Below are 15,257 nucleotides of genomic sequence, written 5' to 3'. Positions count from 1 at the left end.
TAAACATTTTTCAGGGTCAGTGACTGTGCAAGGGAGTGCTTTTTAAATGAGACATGATCTACAGTACATGAGAGGAATATATACTGCGTACAATTTAACTGGGAAACAATCACAATTATTTCTAATTATTATGTTTAATTATTACTAAAACACTTACAATTTTTAAAGCCCACAGACATACTGTATCCTACAGACATTCTTGTGTTTTCAGACATACTTCATCACTGTTTCAACCTTCAAGTGGGTGGATCCATTAAGCCTTTGTAGTTAGCATGCTTCTATCAGTTTTCAGCCTGACTAGCAAAGTGTGAGCATGTAACGTCTGTTCTGTGCACCTTCTTTCTTCTGTCTCCAGATAAACAACTGCTAAGGACGGACTCCAGAGACATGGATAAGAGCACAGCAGGTAGTGCATTCAATCAATTCTGTAAAGGACATTGAAATGAGCTTGTGAAAAACCCAGAACATCGATTTCCAGGGTTTAGCTTGGTTCTTTTAAACTCTGTCTTTTTTTTCTTTTAAACTCAGTGGAAACTTTTTCAAAGAAAAGTCAACTGTTATGTTTGGAGTATCTAAAAACGAATCAGAAAAGAATGGCGTTTATATAAGCATGTCAGAGAGGATTTTGTTCTAGTGTTTCACATGCTTCTTTTCAAATGTGATTATTATTATTATTATTATTATTATTATTATTATTATTATTATTATTATTATTATTATTATTACAGCATTAGAGTAACAGTAGTTGTTGTTATTCATTCTGAAAGTCAGAAAGATACTGTTTCAAGGAGTGATAGTTATACAGTATGTGCTTCATGACAAAACTGTCAGAAAACCACTTGGAGATTATATACAGCATAAGTAAATGGTGCATTTAAACTAACTCAATGTATCTGTTCAGATTCAGGGCTTGAAAAACAAGAACTTTGTATTTTTTTATTGTGATCTTTGAGATATTATTATAATCAGGAACAAAGAAAAACAACATTGTGCACAATGTTAATATCAACAGCTTGAAACAGCTGAGGTTTAAAGTTCAAATTGTGTATGTAGAGATGAATAATTTTAAACTGTGTTTTTATGAATTTCGATAAGAATGCAAATGTAGAAAGATCTACACTGGTGTTTATTCTAACATAATATAATATTCCAAATAGAAATGGATGGAAAAGCACAATTCATCTCTGAACTGTTGTTGTTTTCTATAAAGCAGGCATATTAAATATACTAGAGAGTGTGACTTTAAAGTGGAAATTTCTCACTTTTTACAAACTGGCAGTAACTGAAACGGGCTGTGATGCAGGAGTAGATTGTACATAGTGATTAAAAATGGAGATTCTGTATCTGATTAGAGAAAACACTCCCTTGCACTAATTAATGCAAACAAAACAACATAATTAAAGATGCTAATTAAACAAAAACTATAGTCTTTGGTCAAAGAAAAATAGAAAGCGCAGCCAAATGAATTCAGTGCTGAACAGCCTTTTTCTGCTTAGAAAGATAAATACTGTATGTTTCTACTGATTACGTAACACTTTGAACCTAAAAGAAAAGGGATCCTGATTGTCTTTTAAAAATCGGAACAGTTACATTTTTATCAAATACCTGCAAACTGTGTGCGCAAAACCTTATTTTTATTCGTCCCTAAAATGAACTGGCCAACGCACCCTTGAATGCAAATGAGGAAAGGTCCACTTATCAGACAGTTTGGGTCAGATCTTTTGACTCTATGAACTTAAAAATGACACATATCTGACGTACAGTAATCTGAGCCGTCACAGGATAGCTAAGAGGTCTGGTTTATCATAACTGGTTTCAGTGGATGTCTTGCCGGCTCGCAAGGGTAGCTGTGACTTTTGTATGCCATACAGGTTAAAAGGTTAAAGGAACTAAATCTCTTTAATCTAGAGCAAAGAAGATGAAGAGGAGATTTGGTCCAGTTATTAAAAGATCTACTGGGTATAGATAAAGTCAATTCAATGGACTATTTCATGCTCAGTAGTGAAAGGATAAAACTGGAAATGAAATGAATAGGAAACACTTCTTTACACAAAGAGTTATGGGTCTCTGTAACACCCTTCCTATCCAGGTGCTTGAGATACACACCCCTTTACAAGACAGCTGGATGAAAATGTAGATTCGCTTATTTACTTCCAAACAAGTGAGATTTACCAAATGGTCTTTAATTTTCAGCCTGTCTTAAGTTCTTTAAATAACATTTAAAAGGGGGGACTGCCACCAAATGGGCACAAATGAAATACTGACCCTCCCCCATCCATTTAAACTGTGCTGTATTTTTGATGAGTTAATGGTAAGCTAAATGTAGTTGCAACAGAAAAATAAACTACCTCACAAACAAGATGGGGATGAATGATCTCCTCTTGTTTGCCTCTGTTCTAGTGCTCTTGTGTTTTAATGCCTGTGGTAAGAGTTACACCACACAGTCTCCTTCCAGATTGCTCTAAACCAAGGGTAGAGGAGACCTTCGACTAACAGCATTGCGCAACGCAACAGTGAGAAAAAAAAAGAGACAAATTTCCAGTTCAGAGATGCTATAATTGTTTAAATCATATGTAAATCGATTTTTAATCAGCCTTATCAAAAGGCTTATCTGTATTGCACCATAACCTGAGTGGATCTTGGCTCAAAACACAAAACAAAACGAAACAAAAGAAACACCTACAGGCTCTTGGTGTTAATCGGACAGTAATAGACCTTGCACACAAATTGCACCCAGCATGTCTTTAACTTCCTGCAGGTGACTCATTGCTTGAAGTGGTCATTTAGAGTTCTAAAATAGCCCCCCTCTTCCCTTTCCATTCACTATGTAAATGTTACTAAAATGCTGTCAACGGAATTGCCCAGTGTGTTAAAATAAGGAAATGCTACACCGGCTTCAGTGGTGGTAAAGGTTATGTCACAACAGAGCTCAAGAAAACAAGCCTTTTCCTATTGATGATAGAATAGCTTTAAATTCGAATAGCACATTTCGATTTCAGTTAATTAATAATCACTTTTAATAATTGCATGACCCAAAACTTAATTCATCGTCACATTTGTGACATTTCAAAGGCTACATAATTCCATTACTGCAGTAACTACAAATTGTAAGGGATATAAACTATACCACTGTTGTGCTGCACTGCACTTCGAGACGATCAAAGACAATAGTCACATATTTGAATTAATGGAACAGAGGATGGGGTATAGGTGTCATCCTTTTGTACATTATTTTATTGAAGCTGAATGCTAATTCAGTGTTGATTTTCAATGTTGACGTCTTGGTATCGGCATGAAGCTGTTCATGTCATTGTATTATAACATTTTCCACTTTATTGTCTTATACAAGAATTTCTTTGCATGTGTGATTTACAATCATGCAGATGTGTGTTCCTCACCCTCTCTGATCCATTTAGTTATACATTGCCAGGAAATCAAGACACCTATTTTGACATGAGCTGACAGCAAACCTTTTCCAACTCGAGAGGCATGCCATTTCCTGTTTTTAATGCATTTGACAGATTTGTTGGCTGCGTTCCTATTCCTCTTTTAATGTTTCCAAATAAATTTCAAGATAAGCTACACAAGCTGTGATTGAACACTTAGTTAAATTCTTTGCTTCAAACTATGCTAAATATGCAACATTTTGGGAAAATGTCCTTTCTTGTTGAAGATGCAGCTCTGCCTGTTTAGTGAGATTGTCAGACACAATCTTTCCATAAATGGCATTCATTGTGAATGAGGGTGGAGGGGGGGCAAAATGTGAGCTTTCTTGTTAAGCACATACAGCTTATAAATAATCTTGTCAGTACAAAGGTCCTGGGTCTTTTCATATTACTTTTCATTTCATTGATAGCCGTTTCATGTAAAGTAGCTTTGCCATTGAAAAGGCTAATTTGAGATCTGTGGCAAACAAAGCGAAAATATAGGAAAAGCCGAAACTCGAATGAACAAAGTGAGACTGAGATACCAATTGAAGGGTGAAGAAGAAAGCTCAGGGTTTCTTTTACACTTACAGTAGAAGTGCTCACATCCTGTAGCTGAAATGGATGCTTGTCTATAGTTGGGTTTTCTGACCAAACCAAATCACGACATGCTGTGTTTAATTAGATTAGTTATTGAGCTCTGCCGAAAAAGGTGCTTTGAACTATTGGTTATGTGTTATGTGTGTAGCCCTTGATACAGTTGTGCATTTGGGGGAAGCGTCGTCTTTTTTCTTTGAACAGAAAATAATCATAGGCACATAAACTAAACCACTGTAATTTCAACTTTTTAGCAAGATAAAACAACAATAATTTCAGGTGACAATTTTCTTTTCAGTGATATTTTGTTTTGTAATAAACAACCCAGGCAATCAGCCCACCACAGATATGTTTTTTTTTACGGCATATTTTTGGAACCTGAGCAAATGATACCAACCAAATAAAAACCTGTCTCTGAAAAATGTTTTTTCATTTCATATTCCCCTGATAACCCTATTTTTGTCCTCCTGCGTGGCTGCTCTCGATTGGAGATTTTAATTTTCTACAAACCAGAATTAAATCGAGATTATTCCAAAAGAGCAGTCACATTCTTGGCTAAACACACCCATTACACATGACTCCAAAATAAAAAGAGAGAGGCTGTGTTCAAGGGTTTGTGTCATCTCTACCTGTCTGCTGTTAAAAATAAAAATCTTTTTTTTTCAGCCTACTGATTCTGTACAGCTGATGAAAATACGGTGTGTTATGGCTGTTAGACTTATTCTGCCTCCTAATGAAAGTATACCAACTGTCGACGGAAAAGGCTAAGATCATGGCAATGTATTTCTTATTCTGGAGCCTAATTCAACAGGACTATTTCTGGGACTGCAGCTGTTCTGCAGAGCTGGGTAAGTAGGATTAAAGGGTCCTTGTTAATTTATCTAATCTCAAAAGCACTAATATTATAGCAAATCGTAAGCAAATTAACAATAAACAATTGTGATTTTTAAAATTCAGAATTAACAGATCTCTTAAAGAGGACATATTTTTAAAACAAAATCCTACAAAGAGCCAAAAATAAAGTTTTCTTGCTTTGCTAAAATCTTTCAAAATATTGTTTGGCAAAAATACAAAGAAGAAAAAAGCAATATTGTTCTATATATGCCACATAAATTGAGTTTGCAAACCAACAGTTTTAAACCATTGAAGTGGTTTGTGAGAAATATTGTAGAGCACAGTCCTGGTGGGTATTTTGGGAAACAGGCTGAATAAAATAGGTTTTACAGGTTTAAACATTGACCATTAATTCTGCACAGGCAATTTTTTTTTAAAAAGGGAGAGAAAATGAAACTGAACAGATTATTTCTATTTCTGCTTCGGACTTGTTTCCCTAAATGAGTCTTACATTAATTTTCCCAGCTTTTGTTCAAAGTGACAAAAGGCTTTTTAAAAACCTCCGTGTAGCTCCATCAGTTACTTAGCAACAGGAAGCTGCCACCTTTCGTGGAACTGGGGGAGAAAAAAGAGATTCCTCTTCACAGAACACTGTGAGTGTGCTGTGTGGACCTGTGTATTCGCAGGTAATATTCTCCAATGCTTGTGCTTGCTCAGAATGATTTTGGGATTGAGCAATATTTTGCACACCTGCCATTTATCCTAGGACTGTAACAGTTAAACTTTTTAAGGCTGGTTGGCAATTTTGGATGTGTGTACTAGACAGAACCAGTTTTGCGGAAAAAGCTGTTTATATGGAAAGCAAAACACAAAAAACATACATTTTCTTTCATATCCAACATTCTTGCATCCAATATCAGTAAGCTGTTTATTCCGGTCAGAACAGAGGCAAGCCAAAGTTTATTCCAGAAAAACAGGGTGCACTGTGGGATTAATAGCGGCTTTCCCCTGAATGTCCGTCACTGGACGATGCAGAAAGGAAATGTTTGGAAAAGCGGATCACACCTAGTCAGTTGTCTTTGGAAAGTGAGAGGAAACCAGAACCTCCATCAGATATCCACCTAACACAGGGAAAACATGCAGATTCTACTTAGACAAATACCCGAGGCCAGAATCAAACCCCAGACCCTGGAGCTGTAACAAAGCAGCCCAAGAAAAGTAAAATCTGGGGTTCTCAAGCCCACTCTATTCTGACCTACTGACACTGACGTTTCTTTCTGCGTTAGTCTTCACGTCTCGTCCTGCGGACAGCCCAGCCATCCTGAACAGCTCTCTCACACTGCCCTGCACTGCGTATGACTCGCGGCATCACCGGGATCTGACCATCCGCTGGTTGAGAGGCTCGGGGGACCCGATAGATGACCTAGGTGTTTGGGTTCACCAGCTGGCCAATGGATCTCTGTTCTTCCCCAGCCTGCGAGAGGCAGATTTGGGGACCTACACCTGCCAGGCCAGCTCTGGTTCCTCTCTGGTCAACGCCACCATCCACATTTCCAAGGCCTGTATGTATGCATGACTTCCATGAGAGTATGTGGTTGGCCATTGATGGGCTGGCGAGCTCTCCAAGAAGCTTTAAATAGCCTCACTAAAATATCAGACATCCTGTGGGATTCAAGATCGAGTGTTATTTCATTCTCTTTTTTTTCTGAAGCCTAGTTTTAGATGATTTCCTGGCAGTGTAGCTAATGATCAGAATGACTGACAACATCTAGGTGACAGAAAATGGGAATCTGTGATTAAGACCACCTTCATACAGGTGCTGCCTGTCAAAAGAAAACTCGGTCAACAGAGATCTTTAATTCAATCAGCTGAAGGGGAGCATATCACAGAGAAAGGGTTTCCCCTAGCACTCAAGACATGCTCGCTGGACTGAAGTTACACTTTCCTTTTTATACATTAAAAGTAAGCAAGACTTTAACATTTCAAAGGAACATACAGGGAAAGGGGCAGTGTCAGAAGTCAAACACACAGGACAGGAAGATGCCATTTGGCATCCTGCAATCTGTTTCAATTCTCTCTGGTTGAACGAATCACAGGCTTTAGTTTGCAGAAAGACAGTGGTCTTAGGTGCGAACAGAAAACCTTTCCCACGCATAGTCACTGTCTTGACCTCTTCACTCGGTCTTCCACATGCCTATCATGGGTAAAGAGGAAACTTGGCAGTCATACTGTACATAATTAGCACATACCTTGTAGAAGATAAGATCTATTCTTGTGTGTCAGATCCTTTTCCTTCTGGGCTATGTGTTAACTTATTTAGTTTGTCATTTTTTTATTTTTTTATTTTTTTTAATTATTTTATTCTATTCTAGATTTTTAATTATTTCCGTCAATATTTCAATAATCCTGGGAGGAATGTTCTCAAATGGCAAATAAAAAAAACTATCAACTGCCTGCTTAATTCTGTCTGCTTAATAGAATCATATGTATTGCTTAGAGCCTTTACTGATGTATTATATTTATTGACTTTTTGTATTATAAGTCTAAATATATACATATATTTAAATTTTGCATATCACTCACCCTTTTATTCAATATAACTTTTTAAGTTATATATAGCACTTTTGTTCACGTTTTTAATGTCTTTGGCATGAATACCAAGTTGTGCAAACTATTTCATTGTACAGTATGTCTTATATCTTAATCCAGTGTTGAAATTATTAAAAAGTATCCAGGACCCTAGATTTCTATATCACAAAAATGTAGCTGATATATTGGCAAGATTTTTAAAAACTACTGGAAGTCAAACCTTCAATGACACCACTGTACATGTTATCCTGTCCGTGTCAAGTGTTGTCACCTCATTATCCTGAACCCTGTGATCCGAAAGCAAAGTCTTTGCAATAAGCTTGATGCCACAGAGCATCTCATCAGAACACCCGTTTGCAATTATGACGCTGAGCATTAATGAATCTGTAGGAACTGTTTTAAACACAAACATGTGTTTGTGCGCAGATTTGGACAGCGTGTTTTACAGTCCTGCATCTCAGACGGTGAGGGCTGGTCAGAGCGTTTTCTTCAACTGTGTTTCTGGAGACAGCCTCCCTCTTGCTCAGATCAGCTGGGAGAAAGACGGACAGCTTTTTAGGGAAGGAACTCAAATTCAGGTATATTCCTAAAAGTACAAAACGTTTTCTTCTGTACATTCCCCGGCTCTGATATGCGTAATGACGTGGTTTTCGTCATTGGTTTTTACTTTTAATTACTGAAAACATTTGCTAAGGGTGTATTTCAGGTTTATATGTAACTTTAAAAAGTGTAAGGTAGTAAAAACAGTACGCTTCAAAACAGTTTGTGTCTCAATATTGGCAAAAATAGCTGTGTGTGTCTGTAGAACAATGGCAACATTTTTTATTTAGGTTTTCAGAAGCTTTTCAGTGATTTGTTCTCAGAAACGGTTCACAGAAACCGACATTTCCATTACCCACACGGCAGCACCCTAAGCTGCCGTAGGGAAAAAGGCAAATCAAATATTTAAAAAGTAAATCTAATAGTTTTAAATGATATAAGTGGAGCTATATTTTGAAAACCTGACACTGAAGAACAGGGCAAAATGTTTAAAAACTGTAAATTGGAAACTAGTTTATACTCACTAACGGCCAATAAAGGAAGGGTTGTATGCAAGCTAATAAACAGCATCTTGGTTGTATAAAATGTAATAATACCTGAGCCAAGACTGTAGCAATAACACATAGTTAAACTCGGCTTAGCAAGGACTGCAGGAAAAAACAACCACAGAACAACCACATTTTATTATTAATGTTTAAATTTAGCGCGTTTAAAGCTTGCTGTTAGCATTGTACTTTATATTGGAAGAATTACGGATCTACACTGGTTTTCTAATTGTGACCTCGCACAACATGCCGGGAGCCGAATGCCCCAAAAGGTTTTATGAATATTCCTTTACAACATTTAATAATAAACAATGTGACATGCAAAAGCTCCACAGCTACTGTACGTTCACCTAAAGAGTCAAACCTGAATTCCCAAATGGCAACCAAGCGACCCATTCTTACAGCAGGGCATTTACTAAAGAAATATGTATATAAGATATATACTGTAAGGTATATGTATATGTATATGTATATGTATATGTATATAAGAAGAGCTTTGCTTGGCCAAACAACAGAAATATCCCATCAAGGACCCATAACCCTCCCCCCTACAGTCTAGATACCTTAGCACTTCACCATGCTGGTGTCTTGGATTCAAAAGCATACTGTCTGCAATGCCTTATAAACTGCATTATATGCAGTATTAAGGCATCCTGCAAGAGGTATGTTCCTCTTGCTATATCTATACATTGGTATAGATCTATACATTGGTATATATCTATATCACTGGTTTATAGCATTATATCACAGCAGCCTCTGACACGGGATTAACACTCTATTTCAGTCTCTGGATTTAGAAGTTATCCCCCGTGTTTCTCCCTTAGAAGGGTGCTACACCTAACCACCCCAGTGGAGGACCTCTGAAAAACAAATACCATTCTATCTGTGAGCCTGTCATTGTTACGTTTGTGTAGCTCAAATGTTCTCTTCTCATTCCATTTTCCACATAGGGACAATATGGAGGGGGTGATCACAAGAAAATATCTGGGACCTTGCACATTCTCTCTGCATCCAAGGAAGACGAAGGAAATTACACTTGTGTGACTCACAATCCACTGCTTGCCACAAGAATGCAAAGTGTAGCAGCCTCTCTGACAGTGCAAGGTTAGGGCACTCTTTACTAACAAATTCAATTGGGCTCCTTTATGAAAAACTACAATATGATACTGGTGTGTGTAATGAATGTAAGTATGATCAGTTAACTAATACGGTATGAAGTCTGGATTATCAGTTGCTAACTTATCATTTGGTGACAGCAGCTTTTGCTTTTAGCCAAAATTGAAAAATGTGATTGGTGGTAGGATCAACGTTCTGGTTTAAGCATAAGCTAAAAAATCTGCATCCATGAGCTAGAATACTGTGTTTCTTTTTTAATGTTATTCACAGACAATTTAAAGAAAAAAAAAGTGAATTATATAGTCTCACTTGTTGCACCACAAGGTTGAGTTGTTCATGAATTAGCAAAAATAAATACATTATAGAAGATATATCATGCATTAGTCCTCGAGAGACTAATGATATCTGCGTGGTTGTAATGATGGTAACACACCTAACATTTTTCGTGTGAGCATTAAGTACTCAGTATGATGAAACTCAAACCCAAAGACATTCACAGAGTTCAACACCATCCCAAAATATCATGTGAGTGCAATGTAGTATTTGGCCATTAGATGGAGCAGGAGTACATACTTCTGCATGTCACTGACAATTTAATTGACCAGGCAAAATAAGCTCTGTGTATATACAATACATATATTAAAAGCAAATATTTGAATATTTGTTTTTCCCTGTAAATCAGCTTTTTGAAAATGGCCTCTTAGGGTGGGGTGGACAAAAGACTGTTATTGTTCAGTTTTCTCAAACACCTCTTTGTAATGCAGTCACTCTTTTTAAAACACAAAAGCTGTCCAAGGATAAATTGCCAGCAGATCCTGATCAGACAATGATTGGAGAGGTTGTTTGGCGGTGTGGTATTTTGTCACGCTCCACAGAATCAATTTAGTGCCACATCCAGGACTATTATCGAGCAGAGGGAAAAACAAGACACTTTTCAATAGGTTTTTGTGTTGTTGCACTCGGGGATCGCAAGGTTAATTGGTTATATTGTAATTCTGTAGAACAGTGGCCATCTATGATAAACAGACCACAGACACGTTGCGATGAATTTTTAGCACATGTTTTCACCAAAGTTTGTGATTGTGGAACATTTAGGAATTATAAAGCACTGGTAATAGTGTTAAAAATAAATGCTAAGAATTTAGCAGCACCAATATTGCTTTTGAAAAAGGAGAGAGAGAGAAATGTCTTTATAGAGGTTATGAGGTTATTCGTGTTATGAATTGGATATGTTCTTGTGTAAAAATAATGTTGTTTTGGTCTTCCTAAGCGTTACCATCCCCACTGGTAATCAGCCAGGGCCCTGCCAACATCACTGTCGTCACGGAGACCGAGGCTGTCCTGCACTGCTCTGTCCAGGGCTTCCCCTTCCCCACGGTACAGTGGTTCAAAAACAGCCAGCCCCTGCTGGAGGAAGAAGGGCACCTGAGCCTGGAGAACATGGGGCAGCTGCTTGTCTTCAAGTGAGGCAGACCGTTTCTTGTTTTTTAAAAAACTTTTTACCCAAGCTTCATTGTTTATACATGTGTAGACCAAGGGTTGTGACACAGAGGTACTCTTACAAAGGAGAGAAATTATTGGCAAATATCACCTGGCCAGACCTTTCTGTGATTATTTGGTTATGTAGATAGTTCATAATCGCTACCTTGCATGGTTGGTAGCCCCAGAACTACAATATCTGTCAATGAGTCTATTTTACAGCAGCTTAGTGTTACAGCATACCACTACTTCTACTAATACTACTACTACTACTAATAATAATAATAATAATTACAATAACAATAATACAGGTAAATAAGGACTCCCCTCCACCACCTCCAATGTGCAGCACATATTTAAGAAGCTGCAAGTCTCACAAGCCCGTCATGCCCAAAAAAACAATTATGGCCAGAAATAACATTTCCAACAAAGGAACAATATCACTCACCCTCTAAACAGCTGCTGAAGCATTGCTTCCCATCAAGCTACTGTCAGAGTTTAGTTTTAAGGCAGGAGAGGAAAGCCACCTTATTTTATACAGACGGTATATTAACCAAGTGACAACGAACAGATGTTTAACGAAGTGCACGAAGAAGGAATGCCAAATGATTTTCCTGGCTTCTTCTGAACAGAAACGTCTCTTTGGAAGATGAAGGATATTATTATTGTGAAGCCAGGAATGGAGTAGACACAGTGACCTCCCAGACTGCTTACCTCCTCCCTGCTGGTATGACTTGAAATGTTCATTCTTTCCATTGCTGTTTGTGTCTTATAATTGTTAGACTGCTGTACTGTAAGAATATACCAAATATAATTTGGCTCATACTATCCTATGAATCATTTTTCCTGTGACCAACTTGACCAAGTGCATACAGCATTTGCTTGAGCCACCAAATTCTTTCTGTATTCCAGTTCAGAAGCCGTCATATTCAGTTTAAACTGCTTTTAAAGTTTCTCTATGTTTTGTAATAAATAAACAGACCATTAACAGAAAGCTGCTAACCTGATAAACTTGGTAACTGCTTCTAATGATTAAAACCACATTTATTAACAATGATCAGATTAGTTTCAGATATAAATATGTTGTAAGTGGGCATTAAAACAAGCACCTTAAAAAAAGGCAAAAGATGTGGAAAGACTGAGCCCTGGTTAAAGTCAAACCTCAACCCATCCACTAATCATACATTGTAGACTGGGTGATTGATGCTGGGGTGTCAGAGAGCAGATGGAAGAATCTTCCTGCAAACAATGTCTGGTAGTTTCCTGTTGTTAGGCGGGCTGACATTGTGATTCAATGCAGGCCTCAAAATGTTTTAAAATGCTTTGTAAATCTGGCAAATTGTCTACGATTACATGTTTAGGACAAGGGCACACAATACTGTTTGTTCAAACAAAATGTAACTAATCTCCCTGGAAATAAATATTTGGGTTTGTGCTGAATTTCTGACCCAGTGTTCCTGAACAATAACACTGTTAAACGAATGAGCCGTCACGGAACTGCTCGATCTTTAATATTCCCCGACACACAGTTTTCCAAAGCAATCAGACCTGCCTCCACACTCAATGTGTTGAAATAAATATAGAATTAAAACGGTATAGGTAATTACATACATGAATAGGATATAAAAGCTGATTTAATTATTATCACTGTCATTATTATCAAGAGATTTTCGTGTTTTTAAGCTCAAAAGGGTAAAGAGTAGGTTTTACCTCTGTGGCATAAAATCAAAATTTCTGTTTAAGCTATTTATGTTAAAATAGTGTGTGCTTTTTTAAGTACTACAGTAGTCTCCATTACCAGTTGGGATATTAAAACTCTTAGTTTAATTATTGAAGCTCATAATGAAAGATCCTGAGAAGGACAAACCCCTATTCCTGCCACTCTTCTGCTGTCTAGGGTACAAATACAGGGCCTGTCAGCCAGGGGATCCCAGTCCTGGATCTACAGACTCACTAACCTGCCATTCCAGCTGAGCTCTCAGTAACACAATTGAACTCTTAATTGACTTATTAATAGGATTCATTTGAACTGTTTTCAGCTCTTCAACATGTCAAAATATACCCTTTAAAGGGGATCTGCAGTCCAAATTTCTCAGACCGCTTATTTAATCTTGGAAACAAAATATATTGATTAATGGACTGAAAAAAAAAACAGAAATTTTGAATTAAACACAAAACCATGAACTTTGTGAAAGTACTGGAAGTCTCCATGTTGCCACAAAGCTCTGGTCTCACCACGGGCGAGAGCTAGAATTCCCACGAATTATGACGTGATGCGGCCCTTCCTGCTCACTAGTCACTGTAACAATTAATGTAATGTGACATACGAATGATTAAATAGAAGTTGTGCAGCTGACATTTCACCACAGAAAGAGACTACAATTAAGTTCCATTTATCAGGAAAACTGTCTTGAAGACGAGAGCAATGTTTCTGTTTAATAAAAGCAATGTATCGACCAGCCTGCTTGTTTGCAATGCAATAGGGCTGCAACACCCCAACAGAAGTTTCGTTGCCTCGTTCCGAATTGCATGGTGTTGCGCATACATGTAAATTTAATCTATTTTGTGATGGAAATTGCAAGTTACTGTGTCATTTTTTTAAACTTTTATTCTGGTTCGAAGTGCACTCTTCAACGCTGATTCTTTCTAACTCCAAAATATAAAAATAGCCTTGCAGCTCCCCTTTAACCATTTGCATTCTATATAGAAAATAAAATCCCAAACCTGTGAGTAGAAAACAAAAATAATATTCCAATTGAGCATCTTCAGTTTGGTAATTTCAGCACGACTGGGATGAAAACCAGCAGTGTGGGTCCCCTGGACAAGATGGGGATTCCCTGCTCTAGACCACTATAAAACAGTTAATCGTGTTAACACCCCTTCCCCAGTTTCCAGCACTGACACCACCACAGCAACCACAGGGGGCTCCAGCTTTCTCGTCCATAATGCCAGGTAGCCATGCCTCAGCCCAGACCAGTTGAGATCAGCTGCACCAACCTCAATCTAGCCTTCTTCCATGCGAGGTCAAGGGCGTTTGGCAGAACGGTCTCTTCCCATCTTGTTTTTCTGCCCAGTCATGGACTGGAGGTTTGGTCAGCAGCCAGCGAACGTGTCTGCAAGACAGGGAGACTCTGCCACCCTGATCTGCAGGCCCCCACGCAGCAACCCCCCAGCGACAGTCACATGGTTTAAGAACAACAGGATCCTGAACAAGATGCCCCACTTCGTCCTCCTGGACACTGGAGACTTACTTTTTAAGAGGTACCGTACTCAAATTACTGTTAACAATTACCTCTGCTGTTCGCTAACTGGTTGCTAGCTTTTCACGAAATAGCTTTTGCTTACTGATATGTATAAGTGTGTGGATCTCATACTGTACCTTCATAGGTAAATCTAATATTCTCAGCAGTGAATTAATGACTTTTGAATTGGCTTTCTCCTTCCCCCCCTTTTCTTATTTCTTTCTAGGGTCAAGGAAACTGACAGAGGGATCTACTTCTGCAGGGCATCCAACTCCTACTTGTTCAGGGCTATATCTTCTGTAAAAGCGTATCTCAATGTGTTGGGTAAGCTTACTTTCTACAGGTCCCCCGTCAATTAAAATAGAACTGACAACCTGATTTGCTGAGCTATTAGTGCTTTAATCATGGATTTGTCTAAACTATTAAATTAAAGAAACGGCTAACTTTTCTATTAATGAGTGGAGGCAGCTGCATGGGAAAACATAATATCTACAACAGTGGTATAGTATCACATATACTATATGTATATAGTACATATAGTATATGTATATGTATATGGCCTCTTGGGCCAGCAGCCATATCACCCTGCAACTCACAACTGGCAACCCACTGAAGCTAAGCAGGTGTGAGCCTGGTCAGTACCTGGATGGGAGACCTCCTGGGAAAAACTAAGGTTGCTGCTGGAAGAGGTGTTAGTGGGGCCAGCAGGGGGTGCTCACCCTGTGGTCCACGTGGGTCCTACTGCCCCAGTATAGTGATGGGGACACTATACTGTAAACAGGTGCCGTCCTTCGGATGAGACGTAAAACCGAGGTCCTGACTCTCTGTGGTCATTAAAAATCCCAGGGTGTTTCTCGAAAAGAGTAGGGGTGTAACCCCGGCGTCCTGGC

The 15,257-nt window shown here is 38.2% G+C and overlaps 2 protein-coding genes across 2 annotated transcripts in view; one reads left to right on the top strand and one right to left on the bottom strand.

The window, feature by feature from the left end:
- pdcl (phosducin-like) overlaps positions 1 to 14,262 on the bottom strand; it is a 28,056-nt gene extending 13,794 nt beyond the window's left edge. Inside the window, exon 1 of the mRNA XM_088615540.1 lies at positions 14,123 to 14,262. The gene's annotated coding sequence lies outside the window, so the exon portion shown is untranslated. The remainder of the gene's footprint in view (positions 1 to 14,122) is intronic.
- The window catches only part of LOC148643934 (uncharacterized), a 38,271-nt gene continuing 23,311 nt past the window's right edge, over positions 298 to 15,257 (top strand). Inside the window, exons 1-9 of the mRNA XM_088615535.1 lie at positions 298 to 406; positions 4,689 to 4,870; positions 6,143 to 6,418; positions 7,872 to 8,023; positions 9,481 to 9,634; positions 10,917 to 11,109; positions 11,758 to 11,852; positions 14,200 to 14,386; positions 14,594 to 14,691. Of these exons, the coding sequence (XP_088471661.1) occupies positions 4,756 to 4,870; positions 6,143 to 6,418; positions 7,872 to 8,023; positions 9,481 to 9,634; positions 10,917 to 11,109; positions 11,758 to 11,852; positions 14,200 to 14,386; positions 14,594 to 14,691 (1,270 nt within the window). The 5' untranslated portion in view covers positions 298 to 406; positions 4,689 to 4,755. The remainder of the gene's footprint in view (positions 407 to 4,688; positions 4,871 to 6,142; positions 6,419 to 7,871; positions 8,024 to 9,480; positions 9,635 to 10,916; positions 11,110 to 11,757; positions 11,853 to 14,199; positions 14,387 to 14,593; positions 14,692 to 15,257) is intronic.

Source organism: Lepisosteus platostomus, chromosome 21 (genome assembly GCF_059453375.1).
Source record: "Lepisosteus platostomus isolate fLepPlt1 chromosome 21, fLepPlt1.hap1, whole genome shotgun sequence".
In the NCBI taxonomy this organism is placed as follows: domain Eukaryota; kingdom Metazoa; phylum Chordata; class Actinopteri; order Semionotiformes; family Lepisosteidae; genus Lepisosteus; species Lepisosteus platostomus.
The sequence above is the reverse complement of the archived record's forward strand: the minus strand, read 5'-3'. Positions and strand labels throughout refer to the sequence as shown.